This window comes from Uloborus diversus, chromosome 2, assembly GCF_026930045.1.
Source record: "Uloborus diversus isolate 005 chromosome 2, Udiv.v.3.1, whole genome shotgun sequence".
NCBI lineage: Eukaryota > Metazoa > Arthropoda > Arachnida > Araneae > Uloboridae > Uloborus > Uloborus diversus.
This window is the reverse complement of record NC_072732.1, coordinates 151,483,823-151,502,112: the sequence shown is the minus strand read 5'-3', so window position 1 is coordinate 151,502,112 and position 18,290 is coordinate 151,483,823. Positions and strand designations below refer to the sequence as shown.

Here is an 18,290-nt window from a genome sequence, read left to right as displayed (position 1 = left end):
TTCGGTGATTCATTAATACCTTTTTTGTGAAGTAAAGTGCCTTTTAATTTTTTGTACTTAACAATTTCTATGTGCGCTGGCTCTAGTGTAATAAACGAAATCTTGAGATGAAGATCATTCAGAGCTGCGGATTGATACAAATTTTGATTTCCTTTTAGTTACAAAATTACTAATCAAAAGTAAGTAATTTAAAACGTATTAATATATTTTGGAACGAAAAATTGAACAAAACAGTAAAATTTCGGTTGAAAAACTGCTTATTAAATTTTTAGATTATAAATATTGTGTTTAATAGCGCCATCTAGAGTCAAATTTTTTTGTGTAAGTGCTAACAGTCCACGGAACATAGTTCTTATTTCAATTACTAATTAAAACTTAATGAGACAGTTCTAGCGTGTGAACATTGTATTTTTCTATTGAGTTCATCATTTATAATAGATTTCAAGCAAGTTCACGTAGTCCCTAAGATTGGTAAACGAACTTGAACGATATTTGCGCTCGGCCCATAGACTATGAGGTAAAATTATGTTCGAACTCCTTCTCCAAAAGTTTTTTGGAATAGAAATTCGAAAAAACGCAATTTAAAACAATTTCTGATGATACTAGGAGGATAGGATTTGAGGCTCCCAAGTTGGTATGTAGGCTCTCCCCAGTTTTTTGATATTGAAACTCAAAAAACATAACTTTAGCTGACCTTCGATGATACTAGATGAAGGGGGGGGAGGGATTCGGGGCTCAATTGCGGAAATGTTTTGAAATTGAAAGCCAAAACATTTATAATCAACATGTACTTTCTAAGACGTGTAGTAAAGGGTAAGCAATGAAATTCAATCGCACCTCCCTTGAAAATTTTCTGGATTTGTCCTTGAATGTAATGTGTAAGTGGTTATTTTTAAAAAAAATATTACAATTATGTACATTGTTTTTAAATGAATTAAAGTACCAATAAAATCACAAAATTATTAAGTTTTGAATAGAAATTCATCGCATTAAAAATTTTTTTACATACTTGTTTTACTTCTTCCCTGGACGGGTTTAGGACTGTATTTTTTTCTGCTAATGATAGGGCTTGATTGAGGAGAATATCGCATCTGCACCATTTTTCCAGCAACAGTGAATTGATTTGCATCCTTATCTTCAACTCTATTCCGCCATTGATCTTGAGCCTCTCCCAACATCATGATCCTATCTAGCAAGCTGTGAGGTCTCACTCCAGCTGGCTTCTTTAATTCCAGATGGGGAAAAGAAAAGAAAAAAATTGATTAAAAAACTTTTACCTTTGAACACAAAATAAATATGATAGAATCACAAGATCTCATACAGAATATTTACAGTCCCTGAAGGTTGCAAAACTCGGCTTCGATAGAAAATGTTCCTACCAACCGCAATAAGTACATGTAGATCGTTTAGCATCTCGGCATTTCCACAGAAATTGCTCATTTTGTCCCTCATGTGACGCCTATATATTTCATTAAAAGTAAGACTTCTTTAAAATGTTTTCCAGTTTAGCTAACCACTCAATCAGAAGATATGCCTTGCAACCCAGAGACCTTGATCATGAAAACTAAGAGGGGCACAATAGGCCTTGGCCCGCATGGGCTGTTGCTCCACCAAGTTTAGTTTTATATTAATAGTCTTCTAACAATAAATAATTATGTCAGTAAAAAAAGAAAACACCTTGTTCTTTTTTGCCCCTGAACAATTTTTCAGCATGTTAGAACTCGAACCACTGAAATAGGTGCAAAGTTGCAGAGGCATAGCATAAGTTGCAGGGTTAGCAAGGTTTTGTCACCTTGTGTCCAAATCTGTCCGAAAGTGTCCAAATCTACATTTTTAGACAAACTGTATTTTGTAAGAAAATATGAAAAACAGAACAAAATATGTTTTATTGAATATTTACTCAATGTGAACATTCAAGTATAAATATATAGGTCACTTATTAAAACAGCTGACTCTAATCTAGTTATATAGAAGTTGAACTCTTCATTAAAAATTTTAATTTGTATACATGTTTTTTTTCCCCATGATAGTTACCAAATTGTTCCGCATGTATGCAAAAGAAAATGTTCAAAATATGGTGTAATAATTGACTTAAATGCAATAAATGACAAATTTTTGCAGTTAGAAAATGTATTATATTAAAAATATGAATTAAAAAAGAAATTGCACAAGTTTTAAAATATAGGTGTATATATTTAATCATCAATCTTGTTCTAAATTTATGATTTAAAAAAAAATCATAAAACGTCATGTAAAACTCGTGTGCAAAAACCATTTATTTATTATTATTATTATTATTATTTTGCACCTAAGTATTACACATTTAATAACATTTCTTTGAGTTACAAATAAAACTAAAATTAGTTCTCGGGGTAGTGTTGTGAACTTCCTTTCATAACTCTACCAGCTGTTATATAAGGTGGTTTTTATGTATTAGAGTTATTGGCAATTTTTTTAAGTAAAATATTTTTTACATTAACATTTGAGAGAAAAATATTATCAAATACTCATTAATTAAAGCTTATGAATATTTATATTAATGCATTAGGAATATTGCAGGAAATACAAATTGATTAGATTACACTCTTTCAGCTTTAACATACTTTTTTACCGTTTAAGATACTTTCAAACAGTTTTGGACGGTAAAAACCACCTGTCCTGTCCTAAACCAGTTTCGGACAATCCAAAACCGACCTTGATAAGTTGTTTTCAGAATTTTATTTCAAAATGTTAATTTTGAAACAGAGAGAATATTCATAGTATCAATTATTAATAAAAATCCCAACAGAACCATTCAAAAAATTTATTTATTAGAGCAATTAAAAAACAAACCAAAATTTAGAAATAGAGAATAAAATCAAAACTTTATACAGGAAGCAAACTAATTTCAAGTTGATTTAAAGAAGGAAAACTTGACTTTAAAACATTTAAGAAAAACATAAAGGAAAGTTTTATGGGAATAAAAGCTTACATCTTTATCTTTTACTCTCATGACTGGTCCATCAGGCTTGAGCAAAATAGGTGGTCTTCCACCAATTCTTTTCTTCCAGTTCTCAGATCCACTGCGTTGAAGAGCAGCTAGCCTGTTTGAAATAAGAAGTAGACATTTATGTTTTGCATTTACATCTTTTTTAAAGTGACCAATATGTAGATATGCATGAGAGTAGCAAGAGAAAGATGAGTATACAGGAAAATAGAAAAAAACTCTCAGTTGTATGTATTCAACTGAACTCTTTATTTGTGTTTATTTCTTATGCAAATTTTGGAGAACATTTTTTTAACATATTCGCAACCACATGAAATATATTGCTCCACATCGAAGAACATAGAATTATTTTTCAACAATACTGCGAACTCTTGTTCCTGAAACTTCAATAGGTTTTTTTTCCTTGTTCGATCACTATCCCTTTAGAAGTAGTTATGATATAAAGTGCTTCCTGTACACAGAGACTTTCTGCAGCTATGCAATGCTTCCTAGTAGGTGATCCACTGGTGGACACAAGGTCTATTGAGAAAGTTCAGTGTGACCCACTAGTGGGTCACAATATCGCGAATGTGTTAATTTTATATGCGCATTAATTTCAGCAGAGTTTCAATTATTCAAATTTACCAGGGACTAGGCCTATTTGAATAGCAAGAAATTCAGATTGGATAGTTCAAGCAATAGGAAAAACATTTTTTGAAAAATTGCACCCTAACAAAATTCTTACGATTTATGAAATTAAATATGTTGTATTGAAAGCATTACTTCTTTAAATTTCTCAATTTCGTGTTTATCCATCTGTTAACTTTTTTCAACAGAAATTTCACAAAACTCACAGCATTTTTGAAAAGCTAGATTAAAAATTTGTAAAATGCAGTTTGGAAAAAGATCTTGGAACAAACCTGCTTGTGTGACTTTTTTTTCTTCTTTCAATTAATATCTACCCCATTTTGTACAATTCAAATCCACTTCAAAAGTGTAAATAGCCTTAGATGATTATACATACACAAGGTTCTTTAAAACAACCTGAATAGCATTGTTGTGGGCAGAGCTTGTGTAGTACAAATTTCTGCTGCTAAGCATGTATAACACAACTCATTGCCAATTTAGTGCAGCCTATATTGTTGACTTGGTTTGTTGTGTTTATCTGCAGTGATTGTTTTTGCTAGTGGTATTTTATTCTTGTTTTGTTTTGATGATGGTAAGTTTAAGTATAATTGTGAAATTTTGCATTCTACTCAGTAAAAATGCAGCTGAAACTATTTTAATGTTGAAAACAGCCTACTAAGATATGAAAAAAAACTAGTGTACAAGAGGTTTGCTCAGTTCAAAATTGGTGACATGTCAATTGATGACAAACTTTGTTCTGAAAGTCCATCAACTGCTAGATTCGACAAAAATGTGAAAATTTGAGCAAGTGTGCTTACAGAGTGTCGACAAATAATTGATCAACTGTTAGAGATTAGTGGGTTATCTTGGAGCTCAGTTTAGCGAATTTTAACCATAGATTTAGGACTGAAGAGTTGCTGCCCAGTTTGGTCCTAAAGCTCTGACTGACAATTTAAAAAAAAATGTTGAGTTCAAACAGTGCTGACTGCTAGGTGCACCTTACTTGCCTGACATGGCTTTGTGTGACTTTCACAGAGTTAAAAATAAAAGGACTCTCACTGATTTGACAACAAGGAAAGGGTCAAGAGAAAAACCAGGGAGAAGCTGTCAGTCATTTCTTAAGAGGACTTCAAAAATTGTTTTGCACAGCAGAAGCTCTGGAGAGAAAAATGTATTAGTTATTATGGAGATTATTTCAAGGGAATAAGTTGTTTTTGTATAAAATTGGAAAATGTGTAGCGTTTAAAAAACAATTCAAGTTTTTTTGTTTTTTTTTAGTATCCCCTGGTAATTAAATAAAAATTAAATGAACTCTGCAATTCAGCATGTTTTAAATATATGTCTACTATCAAAAGGAATATTCAAGAATCTTACAACTTCTTTCTCACATCATTATGATAAGTAACCGCCTGTAACTTGAAAACAAAAATTCATTTTTACAGTGACAGTAAAAACAAAATTGTCTAAAGACTACTTTAATCTAATTAGTCAGTTTTTTGATACTATTTTTAACCCAATTTCAACCTGGATTTCAATTTTAAAAATAAATTGTGTATTTGTGAACATATCAATAAGTGGACAACCAAAGTTCAATTTGGGTGGTCAGCAAATTTTGTTGCGATGTCTGCATTTACATATCATTGCATAAGCTTTAACTGCAGAAGGTTGAACATTTCATGAGCCATTACAAATCAACTTCAAGCTTTATGAGCCTAAAAATTTTAATGACATTCTATGCAATTTATGACCCATTCAGCATACACAGTGAGGCACCGTTTATACGTTTTTGAAGTGACTGTATGAAAAAAGTGTATAAATGAAAAAACGTATAATAGGTCTACGTTAATGTGTATAAGACTCTGCAAGTACCAACTTAAAAAACTTGTAATTGATAAAAATGTACAAAAGAGAAACGTATAAACAGTGCTTCACTGTAATAAAAAACAAAAATTATTTCTTTGCTTTATTTTACTTAACTTGTGAAAGCATAATAATATGCATAAATGAAATTTATATTAATTCATGATAAAGTAAAACCTGTCTACAAGGATACTGTTGGGATCTAAAAAAAATATTGTAATAGAGAGGTTATCGTTATAGACAGTTTGATTATTTATGCTGACATTTTGCTGGGGCCAAAAAAAAATTGTTATAAACAGGTTATCATTATAGACAGTATCGTTATAACACAGGTTTCACTGTATTCACATTTAAAATCCCTTTAAACATGAAAAATAACTGGAATAAAGTTTGACAAGAATGATGTTATTAAAGTTTTGTTTTAAATATTCAAATCATTTAATAATTAAAATATTGCACCACCTATTTTTTGAGATACTTGCATTCAGTCTGATTGAAAATAACTTAAAAATTCTTTCATTTTATCAGAAAAATCAAGTAGCTGAATACTTTGAAATACAATTAATAATTACCTGTCTGAAATAGAGCCTCCATGTTTTTCTAAAACTGGAGAATCTTCTTCCTCACTAACTTGTGTTCTAATTTCAATATGTTGCGAAAATTCTGTAACAGTGCCATCAGATGAAACAGTAATAGATTTAGAAGTTTCAGAACTGCTGGTACTTGAAGAATTCAACTCATTATTTATCATTTCAGTAAACAATCTAGAAGAAAAGTATCATTAATAATTAGTCTGCATAACATATGAATCTTTTTTTTTTAAGTTTAGAGTGTGGAGTTCCTCAAGGGACGGATAATCGCCTCCACCTTTTCTCCTTGACTTATGGCAAGAGATTAGTAAAGGAAGTTGCTGTATCAGAACAAATATTGTAAATAATGGTTTATCCACTGCAAGGGGTGCAACAAGGACCATGGTCCCTCTCAAAATAAATTTAAAACCACTAACTGTGAATAAAGATTTTAATATTGTCAAACTTAAATTTAGAAAGTTCTCACATCAGGCTTCGGCTCCTCCTAAAAAAATTTCCTATATCCTATACGCTACTGGTCAGTTGAACTCAGTGACTCAGTCATGCTATTGTATTGTTTACATTTCTGAAATTCTTACAGTATCTAAAGCTAATTATGTCATTAAAATCTGAGCTCACTGAAAATTAATTCAAGGAAATGAATTTTTTAACAAGACAGCTCAAACATTTCATTTCTTTTTTGGTTAGAATGTTTTTTTTTTTTTTCTTGTATTGTCAACTTGACAGATATCTTTCTTAGTTTTAAATAAAATTAGCAGATTTAGAAAAAAAATACCAGCATGATTTCCTAAAAGACCAACAGAGGAGCACATGAACTGTGAGAAACATATTAAATAGCAAACGATTTAGCTATAATTATATCTTTCCTTTGCTTCACACAGTAATGGTTCATTTGTTTATTATTTACTTATTCTGCAGATAATAATTTTATAGTAAGTATTATTTAACACCACAGTTTAATAATATTTTCTTGGGGCATCTTGACTGCCATACAAAGCATTAGTCCAAGTTTTCACTGTTAAACTTCAGAAATTGTCAAGTACTCTATGAGATGTAACTTACTGTTAACAACATAAGTCAACTGTTGACAACAATTTAACTGGTGGTGCTAAGAAGAAAAGAAGGATCACACTTTACTAAAACAATTTGTTACTCATGTCAAAAGAAATATTATAAATAAGACAAAATACTCGAGGAGTATTTATGAATTGATGCACCATCATTATCATTAACCATAAAAAGATGTCAAACACGCGGAGGAATACAATTAAAAAGTAGCCGAGAAATCAGTTGCAAAGGCAATCTTTTGGATGAAAAGCTAACATGACATTTGAAAATATAAAACAATTTCAAATTTTGAAAAGCACATAATAAAGTAATCATGAACATAACTTACAAAAATCATTTCACCATATGCTTCTGTTACAATTATGATTCGCTGAATGTGAGGACAGATCAATGTTATTTAAAAACTTCAGTGAAAATTGAATTAAAATGACAGAACGCAAAAATAAAAAATGATGACAAAAAAAACCACTAAAATATTTTCCTCCGTAGTAACTATATATAACTACACACATAAACAGAAGTTGAAGTTGAAGTTGAATAAGAGTCTTCAGACTCCAGGTTGATGAGAGGACTGCGTGAAAAACGCCTTGCCTCTGCTAGTTAAATTGAGCGAAAATTGAATATAGGAGATTGACCAATCATGGGAGGATCTTAATATTTCTTCTTTACAAGGACTGGGATATTAAAAAAGGAGTGCTATCGATTCTTAGTGAATAGTGGCTTGAGGAAATTGAACGTCAAATTTTAAGGATTCTTATTAATATATAGGTTGATACAAAGCTTGAATTGAAAAAGTTACACAATATCATATAAAAGGAAAGATCAAATATGTATGCAAATAAGGAATGATTGTGGGAATTTATGAAATTAGCATAAACCTAAGAGACATGAAGAACGAAACCGAATCGAGATATAAAAGCAAGGAGAGATGAACAGAATATAAACAGGGCGAAAAGCCAAAAGGGATTACGGTTCTAGAAAAAACGAGGAGAGAACCGAACAATAATCTGGAGAGAAAGCGAGAAGGGGAGAGGCTAAAAAATCGTCAGAGCAATAAACAAGGTGTTTAGGGATAAGTTGGATGAGCAGATTTCTTTGATTATTATAACGATCACAAATGTTTAATCTGTGCCAGATAGTTTCGGGAGTATCACAGCAATTACAATTTGGGGATATTTCAAATTTTAGTTTAAAGAGTTTGTCTTTCAAGAGGAAACTGTCAAGGACTAGTCGATTTAAAAAGATTTCTTGTTTTCTGTTTTTAATCCAATGGATGCTTGATTTATCAGGGATAGTTCTTAGTTTGAATTTGTTGTAATATTTTGAGTTCATCCATCTTTCCTTTAGTTCATTTTTATGAGCTGATTCGATGTGGTTTTTACAGTCTTTCCAGGTTGTTAGCGAAAGTATTGGAGTATTATGGCCCATGACGGCTTCTCTAGCTAATTTGTCGGCTAATTCATTTAAATAAATTCCTGTGTGGCTAGGGACCCAGGTTACAATAATTTTTTTGTTGTTGCTGGCTTCTTGTAAGATATTTCTTGTGGCTACAATGAGTTTTTTCTTTTTGTTCTTTAATGCTTCTATTGAACTTAAGCTGTCAGTAATGATAATGATGGGGTTTGATTTGTCGATGAGAAATTTAGCGGTATAATAGATGGCGATCATTTCCGCTGTAAACACTGAGCAAATGTCTAGTAGTTTTATCTTCCTATTAACTTTATTACTGTTTACAATGCCAAAACCCACTTTGTCTTCTATTTTTGAGCCGTCTGTTGCCCAGATATCAAAGTTGCTGTGTTGTTCAGCATATTCTGTAAAAGATTGTTTAATTTCTTCTATGCAGGTTGCCTTTTGAAAATGTTCGGATTTTGTGATAAACTTTAGGTTATTTTCTTTCCATGGTGGTATATTAAGATTTCCCAGCAAGTTGTCTTGATTACTGACGTAATTTGATTTATAATTTTTTATGATACTGAGTGCTTTGACTTCTATGTCGCTCTTGGTTTTTAATTTTATATTGGTTTGAAAGTTGCTTCGACGATCACTTTTGTAATTTTGTTTTAGATTATATTTGACAATGTTCCAGGTCATTCTGTCTTCGTACGAGCCAAGGTGTGTGAGATGTCGTAATACATCGTTTGGGGTAAAAGAGTTGACTTTTAGGCAGCATCTAAGTGCCTTGTTTTCAATAATGGAGAATCTGTTTTTGTTTCTTTTCGTGTCTTTTGTCCTGCATATGTTGGCGTAATCAATTTGTGGGATAATGGTTTGTTTAACTATTGAGATAAGGTTATTGTTATTCATTCCGGTACTTTGTGTGCTAAGAATTTTAAGAACATTGATTGTTTTGATGATTTTTCTTTCGATTGTATCTGTGTGAGTTTTCCATTTGAGATTATTATTTATCCATAATCCTAGGATTCTGTGGTTATTATTCCATGGTATAATAGTATTGTACATTTTCACGTCGAAATTATTTTTTGATCTAGTTGCTGAAAGATTGAGGAGACAACATTTGGCAGGGGTAAACTCGAGTTTGTTTTTTGTTGCCCACTCTGTAAGTTGGTGCACTGTTCTATTAAGGGCTATCTTTGCTTCATCTTCTTTTTTGTGTTTGATTATGCAGGTGATATCGTCGGCATAAGCGTAGATGGAGCATTCTTTGTTTTGAATGTGATGTAAGTCGATTAAAAAACAGTTAAAGAGAAAAGCTGATAAAATTGAGCCTTGAGGCAAACCATACGCAAGGGATTTGGTGGTTGACATTGAGTTTCTCCAACTCACTTTAAAAGACCTGTTTGTTAGAAAATTATTTATCCATTTGATTATTTTTGTGTCAAGATTAGTTTTCAACAGTTTTCCTATTAAGATGCTTGTTCTGATGTTGTCGTATGCGCCCTTTATATCTAATGAGAGGAGGTAGATGGTATATTTGTCTGTTCTGGCGTCTTTTATATCGGTAATCAATTTGACTAGAAAGTCTTCAGTTCTTCTTTCTTTTCTGAAACCAAATAAAAAATTAGGAAAAATATTGTATGTTTGTTCCCACCATATCAATCTTTCAAGGATTAGTCTTTCCATTAGTTTACAGGTATTTTGAGTAAGGGCAATCGGTCTGTAATTTTCTGTGTACTTGTTGTCTTTTCCTGGTTTGCAGATGGGAATTATTTTGGACAATTTCCAGACATTAGGAATGATACCGGTAGATAGACTATTGTTAAAAAACTCTCTCAGCAAATTTTTCCCTGTAGCTGGTAAATTCTTTAAAATTTTGTTGTTTATTCCGTCTGTGCCTGCAGCTGTGAATTTTAAATTCTTAATTGCGAAATCTAATTCTTGGGCGGTGAAGTCTTTCGAAATGCAGGGTCTGTGAGGAAGTTTAGTCCAAATTGTGGGAGTTGAATCTGAAGATGGGTTGGTTGTTCTGGAATAGTGTTCTGCAAATAGGTCTGCTTGTGCTTGTGGCTCTTTAATCAAATTGCCTTTGTCTTCCAGAACTAAATTACTAACGTAACTATGTCTCGTAGAAAAACGTTTTAAATTGTTGACCGAACGATAAATGTCCTTGGTAGTTTTTAGATTGTGTTGGATATTTCCCCAAAATTTGTTTTTTTCTTCTTTGATTACTTTTCTAAATTTTGCAAGTTTCTTTTTATAATTGAGCCAATCTGTGATGTTGTTCGTGTGATAGGCTTTATTCATCGCTGTATTTTTTTCCTTTTTGCTTATAGCACATCTTCTGTTCCACCATTTTTTATGAGTTTTTGTGTCTTTAAAGGTGATAGTGTTTGTATTTTCTTCGACGACTTTAAGAATACCTTGGTTAAATTTAATGATGTCTTCGCTTTGTGTTGGATTTATATTTGTTTCGGCAATAAAATTACTTATGTTATTAGTGACAATATTCCAATTTGTATATCGTTTTTTGATGAGTTTGGTATCTTTTGCGTTACTTTGTTTTAAAAAGGTTGGAAAGTGATCGCTATCTCCACTTTCTTTACTTCGAAACCAAGAAAATAAGAGAATTAGGTCGGTGCTAACTATTGTGAGGTCGAGGATTCCGTCTTCTTTGCCTCTATTGCGGCGGGTTGGTTCTTTACTATTGATTATACATAAATTTTTTTCAAGAATCCAGTCGAAAAATTTTTTCGAGCTAGGATGGGAGATTCTGTCACCAATGCATGTGTTTCTGGCGTTAAAATCTCCGGTAAAAATAATATTATTATCTAAAATGTTGTTAAAAAAGTTGATAATGTTATCATGGAAGTGTCCGGGGGGACGATAACAGTTAAAAATCTTAATAGATTTGTTCTCGACAAAAACTTCAACTGCGTTGAATTCTAGGGTTAAATTACTTGTATCATAGAAAAGTTCACGGGAAGATAAATTTTTTTGTACGTAGATGCAGACACCTCCACCTTTATGAGGAAACGGTTTTTCTTTTGCATATGAAATGTAATTAGACAATACTGGTAATTTGTCGTCGCTACTCCAAGTCTCTTGGAGGCAAATGATACTGGGGTTAGACCAAGATATAAGAAGTTTAAGAAAACAAAGGTTTTTGCCTACACTGCGGCAATTCCAATTAAGCAAAAAACAACCCATAATAAAAACAAAAAAAAAACCCGTTAAGGCGTCGTGCTTCCTCCTGGTTCGTCCACATGAGGACTAGAGACTTGCATAGGACTACCAACGTCGTAAAAAAGGTCTTCTTTTGAGGAGTCGAAGACGGAGCATGAACTGAGTAAAATGTCTTTGTTTCGTAGAGCTCTATATTGTTCAATTAGTTGTTTTTCGTTATCACCCATAACATTTTCAGTGTTATCGAAAAGCCCGGTGAGAGCGTTTCTTAACGCGAAGAGTTCTGTCTTTATGTTTTTGATTTCTTCTTTTAATATGTTTATTTCGGAGTCTTTTTCTTTGATGATATTTAATAAAGTCTCGTAGTTTTTATTTTCTTTTGATTCCGTTTTTTGAGTAGGGATATCAAAGTTAGTGTTTGTTCTTACTGCATTGGCGTAAGAGGGTTTTATTTCAATTATGCTGCTATTTTTCTTGTTAATGTACTTTTCGTATTCTGGGCAATTTTTATCCAGAGCAGAGTGATTTCCCTTACAGCGTAAGCACTTTGGAGTGATATCGCATGTGGGGTGTTCCCCGCCGCAATTGACGCACTTTTGGGTTCCTCGGCAATATTTTTCAGGATGGCCTATCTTAAGGCATTTTCTACATATACTAGGCCTGTCGATGAATTTTTCAATTTTAAAGCGTAATCGGCTTATTTTTATGTTATCTCTATTAGTTATGCCTATTTCTTTTATCAGAACGACGGGAATGGGTTCTGTAGAGCCTTTTTTCGTAAATCTGATTAATTGGCTGACTATGATACCGTCTTCGGTTAATTTTTCGGCGATATATTTTAATGAGGTTTCAGTGTCAACGTTTCTAATGATATATTTGGTGCTTACGGCGTCTTCAATCAGTCTAGTGGCTGTGTTTACTCCTAGGAAATATTTTAATTGACTTACCTTGTCAACTGTGCTCTTTTTGTTGGTTGTTATTATAATGTTGTTATTTCTTGAGAATTGGACGTCATCTGTCTTGTCTGTGATTTTATCTATTTCTTCATGGAACTTAATTCCCTTATTTCTTGGGATAGGTGAGCTGATACCATAAACACACAATTTTATGCTTGTCACTCCATTATTAAAGGCTGCTTCTACTTTGTCCTCTAAACTTAAGTCAGCTTCGAAGACATTAAGGTTTCTTTTCACATTTTTTTCCGAGGTACGTTCTTCGTCCTCTGAAGGGTTGGCCTTTCTTTTTTCGGACATGGAAGTAACTTACTCCCCACTAGCAGAATAATGAAACAGCAACATGAAAAAATAAAGGAAAATGGAAAGGAAGAAAAAAAATATATATATATATATATATAGATATATATATATATAATATTGTGAAAACGAGAACTCAAAAACAGCCTAAATTGGGCAAAAAAAACTAAGACATAAGACCTCAAAGGTCAATACAGAAAAAATCTATTGAAAATTGAACACCCCAAGATGGTGGTTTTCTACGCGCATAACCTCATACACCCTATTACCCATCACATAAACAGAAGCCCTAAGCCCTATTTGAAACTCGCAGCTACGGTTAGAGTCTGTTATGGTTTAAAGGACTTCTCAGAAAATCCTTGAATTTTCGTCTGCTAATAAATGGGACACGTTGGACGTGGTTTGGTGGGCCGTAGACTTATTTGGTAATCAAAATCTGGACTGAATGGTTGATGTTTTAATACGATGTGTTAATGTTCCTTGCTTATTATGAGACTTAAAAAAATTATATGAAGAAGGAAAAGGCTTGCCCTCCAAAGGGGGTCCTCGAGTGGTTCGAGGCTCCTTAACCTTTGATTTGATTTGATTTATGATGACACACATTGGGGTATGGTATACGCCCAAAATGTCGCGGTCAAAATGTCGCCGGTCCAAAATGTCGCCGTCCCAAAATGTCGCCAGTCCAAAATGTCGCTGTCCCAAAATGTCGCCGGTCTGAAATGTCGCCGGTCCAAAATGTCGCCAGTCCAAAATGTCGCCAGTCCACAATGTCGCCGGCCCAAAATGTCGTCAGTTTAAAATATCGCCGGTCCAAAATGTCGCCGGCCCAAAATGTCGCCAGTCCAAAATGTCGCCGGTCCAAAATGTCGCCGGTCCAAAATTCGCTAGTTCAATTGGTACGAAAAATTTAAATGTACGTCGATGTTTTTCAGCATAAAAATTGCGAAAGAATATTAATTGCCTTTCAAAGTAAGTTCCTTCAAAAATTCCAAACGTTTTCTCCTGTCTTAATTCGTAAACATCAGATTAATTCCAGAAAATTAATAGTTTTCAGAAAAACATACGTTTTTCTGTATACTATTACGAACATAAACATGCGAAAGGCTGCTGCAACGGATTTCTCTTTCTCGTTTAATATGATTAATAATAATACTCAAGATGTAACGCAAAGGATCAAGATGTAACGCAAGGATTCAGACAAAAAATTGGTATGGAAGTAAAACTAAACTGTTCTAAAGGCGAATGAAAGAATAGTGAGGCGCGATGTGAATATGGCAAGAGAATAGGCGGTTTGTATTTTTTGGCGTAATGAAGTAAAAACAAATAACTCCTTCACTCTAGCATATTATTACCTTAGCGACAAGTCAGTCATTTAGGGGATCAGGCGGAATGGCCCCCGACTTTGAATTTTTTTTTTTAATATATACAAGTGGAAGTGGTTTTTATAGCAATCCTATGAAATTTGCATTCAGCAAAACAAATGTTTAACAGAGATGACAGATGGGCAATTCCACAGAAAAGGGAAAAAGGTCTCAGAATTTTAAAATAATCTTTTTCTCACAATTTTGGTATCAATGGAAAGGAAATTTTCTGAAGTGTATGGAAATAACAAAAATATGCAACAAAAGCAAAATTAATTAGAGTTCTGAGGCTTCAAATCAGCTTGTTATGATCATGTTCTTACGAGTAACTTTTTTATACGACTTAAGAATGGCTGTTTGATACTTGCATTGTTTCATTTTTCAAATATTCTCTCTAAAATATGCTTCTCAGAACTCTCTAGAAGAGTTATATACAAAAAAATTGCACTTTAACTGCAAAACTTAATTTTTAGGGATTTTTTTCATATAAGGCATTTTTGTAATTCTACGTCCGACACCAAATTGACTGAAAGTTTATATTATGTAAAACTGAGTGGAGATTTTTACAAAATATTTTGTCTGCAAATAAAGATTTTATATGCAACTAAAAATAATCATTTAAATTAAATTTCAAAAAACTAGTTATGCTTAAATAAATGGTCAGAAAAATTTCTACGTCCAACACCAATATTTTCCCAACTGAAACTAGGTTTATAAGTATACGAAAATTCCTGGTTAAATTAAATAATTCACACATGCTATTCATGCCTAATTATGTATTTATATTTATATTTTACATAACATAAATTTAAAGAACATATACAAAATATTTTGACTGGGGAAAATATCTGAAGATAAGAAATAAGTCTCATATGTTTATCAATAGCGATTAAAGTAGTTATGTATAAAATTATGAATATTTAAGAAGCACTAGGGTTCTCAGTTCAAAAATAACACTCCTCCCTTCCCCAGTTTTCACTTAAAAACTCTCAGGTATTTTTGGTGAACTCACAACAACCCCTGTTTGTGCCTAGAAATGCTCAGTTTCGTTTTCAACAATTTGTAACCAACATCCAAATTTCTTATTATTTGTTAATAAGTTAGATTTTTCTTTATTAAAATTCTACAAATCAATCTTCATTTATTTTCCCCCTAGAGATTGAGTTTTTTGTTGATCACGTAGAGATTGTAAAAAGAAAAAAAAAAAAACTTGACAAAATGCGTCTAATCTCTCTTGTTCTCGTTATAGTATTTTCCTTATTTTATGAATGAATACTTAAAATACAAATTTCCTGGAATGATATACAGATATTGATACACTAGGGGTGTCCATCTCCCCGAAAGCAATGAGATCCCCCCTGCCCCCCCCCCCCAAATCCCTCAAGAACACCCAGAAGAATAATATTTTGTCAGAAAAACAAAGAAATGTCTTGAAAAACATTCCTTGTAAACAAGGTCTATGACATAACTTGGGCCATGACCCTCCCCCCCCCCTTACATTCTTTTTGCATAAAATTTTTAGTTTCAAATTATTTCAATTTTCACAAAATTATTTGATTTTTCACAAAAAATGGAGCCTAGGGAAAAATTCTGGACAGACTCCTGTTATGCATATTTTCCCCTTTTTTATGCTTTAAAATACCATAATATATAATTCCATAAACAATTTAAGAGTTAAACAGCTTTTTAAGATGTTTATTTCATGTCGGATGTTGTCTGCTTTGCATATTCTACGTCCGACACCAACTATTCTACGTCCGACACCAAGGAAAAAATAATAATAATAATTTGAATTTTTGGCATCTTGAATTCAAATTATGTTTTTCGCAATCACGAGCGTGTGTGTTTGTGTAGGTGCATGTGTGTGGGTGCGTAAGTGTATGTATGTATGTGTGTGAGTGAGTGTTGTGTACGTGCATGTGCGTGTAGGTGTTCGTGTGTGTGTCTGTGTCTGTGTAGGCATTCGTGTGTGTGTAGGCGTTCGTTGGTGTATGTGTAGGCGTTCGTGTGTGTGGGACATGGATGCCACCGCCCAGCAAAAGTGGATTTCGGGGGACAGTGCTCAGGACCAGCTGCGCCGCCGGTGGACGGTGGTGCTGCAGGCCTGGTCCAAGCTGAAAAAGGAACCACAACGCCAAAGACAGTCAAATGAAAGCAATAAGCAATCGTGATTGCTCAAAAAAAAAATTTGTGCTATTTATCCGTGAATTAATTTGGTGAAAAAGGAAAAATTATTCATATTTCAGCTTTACTTTTCAACATTCAAGTAGTCAAAAAATCTGAAAACAGTTCCTTGCGCTGAAACTTGGGTTTTTTCAACGTACGTCAATTTTCAGTTCCCCTTTCATCTACGTCCGACACCATGAGGTTTTTTATTTTTAATATTTATAGTTTGAATTTTTTTCAGAAATTCTATAAGTTTTTATATTGTTCCTACATACATAAGTATTGAGAAAAAAAAATTGGCTCAGTTCATCCATTTTAACACTGAAAAATATGAACCTTTATTGGTAAATTTCGTGCAAATTCTACGTCTGACACCGTGGAATTGCCAAGATTATTGCCGTGGAAACTCCCATGTCTTATGAGTAAAATTCTGAAATTACGTCGAAATGTTCACCGTCAAATCTTTTGAAATCAATGAAACCCGTAACTGCTAAAACAGGTGTCTTTCACTCAGATTTTTGAAAAACGACTCAACGCGATGACAAATATTTTCAATTCTCAACATTCATGAAATTTATATATTCGATAGAACATCAAGGGGGACAATTTCAGAATATCAGCTATTTTATTAGAGGTTTTCAAGAGGATATTTTCATGCTTGCGAAGTAGCGCTTGTCAGCTGAATCACATTTTCCAATTATAAATAGAAAAGAAAAAAATTCATAATGTAGGGTGAAATAACTGATATCAATGAGATTATTCAGATCAATTTTGACCTAGACTCATTTTTAAAATGAGTTTCAAAAAGTAATAGTTCCAGCTCAATGTAGCTTGGTAATTCAGAAAGAAAAGAATACTGATAATAATAATAATAAACAAATAAGTTTTTCCCTCTCAGAAAAAATTGCTGTTTTAATTATTGAATTTTTACTACGCAAATTGTATAAGAATGCAAACTCAGTTTTTATTTAACACCCACGCTAGTTAAAGTGCTCCAATAAAAAAATTTTGAAAAAAAAAAAAAAAAATAGAACCGACTTCAAAATTGCTTTAAAAAGTGAAAAATAATTTTATTCTTTAAACACCATCGATAATACTTTTAAACATAATTTTTGAAGTTGGCGCAAAAACGATAGATAAAATCATTCACAGCCATAACTCAACTACAAGTATAAATTTAACCAGGTACAGTTTCTTCACTACCACATGCATTACGCATTGATGACAGCATATTTGAGTAACGATATAAATGTTTCGTTCCTAACTTTGGATGATTTTTTGATAAAAATATGAACGAAGCATGGTTACAATGGATTTTACTTTTTGTTTTTGCGCCAACTTCAAAAATTATGTTTAAAAGTATTATCGATGGTGTTTAAAGAATAAAATTATTTTTCACTTTTTAGAGCAATTTTGAAGTCGGTTCTATTTTTTTTTTTTTTTCAAATTTTTTTATTTCATTCTTTTTAGTGTAAATGTAGATATTTCAGTAAAAGAAAGAAGTTACCTAGTAAGAAGTGCGGCTCTATATCACTGTATTACTTTAGAAAAGCCTTTATTCAAAATTATCATTACAATTACTATTAATGTTACAGTTATATGGCACCAAACTTTTATAACAATGAGTTTCATATTGTCGCGTAGATGAAGATAGCGAAGGCAATGTGAAAGCCAAATGAAGCGAATACTCGTTAGTCTCAACTCGAGATCTTTATTCAGAATCACGAATGAACGTTACATCTCCTTATATACAACTTGAAAAAGTGCTGGAACTTTCCAGACTTGAAAAAATACAGAAATTAATAGAACATTCGAG

The 18,290-nt window shown here is 32.6% G+C and overlaps 2 protein-coding genes across 2 annotated transcripts in view; both read right to left on the bottom strand.

Moving 5' to 3' along the window:
- The window catches only part of LOC129216602 (supervillin-like), a 101,788-nt gene extending 98,716 nt beyond the window's left edge, over positions 1-3,072 (bottom strand). The window contains exons 1-2 of the mRNA XM_054850818.1: positions 2,972-3,072; positions 1,010-1,223 (exon numbers count right to left, since the gene is read on the bottom strand). Coding sequence (XP_054706793.1) covers positions 1,010-1,223; positions 2,972-2,992 — 235 coding nt within the window. The 5' untranslated portion in view covers positions 2,993-3,072. The remainder of the gene's footprint in view (positions 1-1,009; positions 1,224-2,971) is intronic.
- Positions 3,073-6,020: 2,948 nt separating this feature from the next.
- LOC129216601 (uncharacterized) overlaps positions 6,021-18,290 on the bottom strand; it is a 41,677-nt gene continuing 29,407 nt past the window's right edge. The window contains exon 2 of the mRNA XM_054850816.1: positions 6,021-6,216. Coding sequence (XP_054706791.1) covers positions 6,021-6,216 — 196 coding nt within the window. The remainder of the gene's footprint in view (positions 6,217-18,290) is intronic.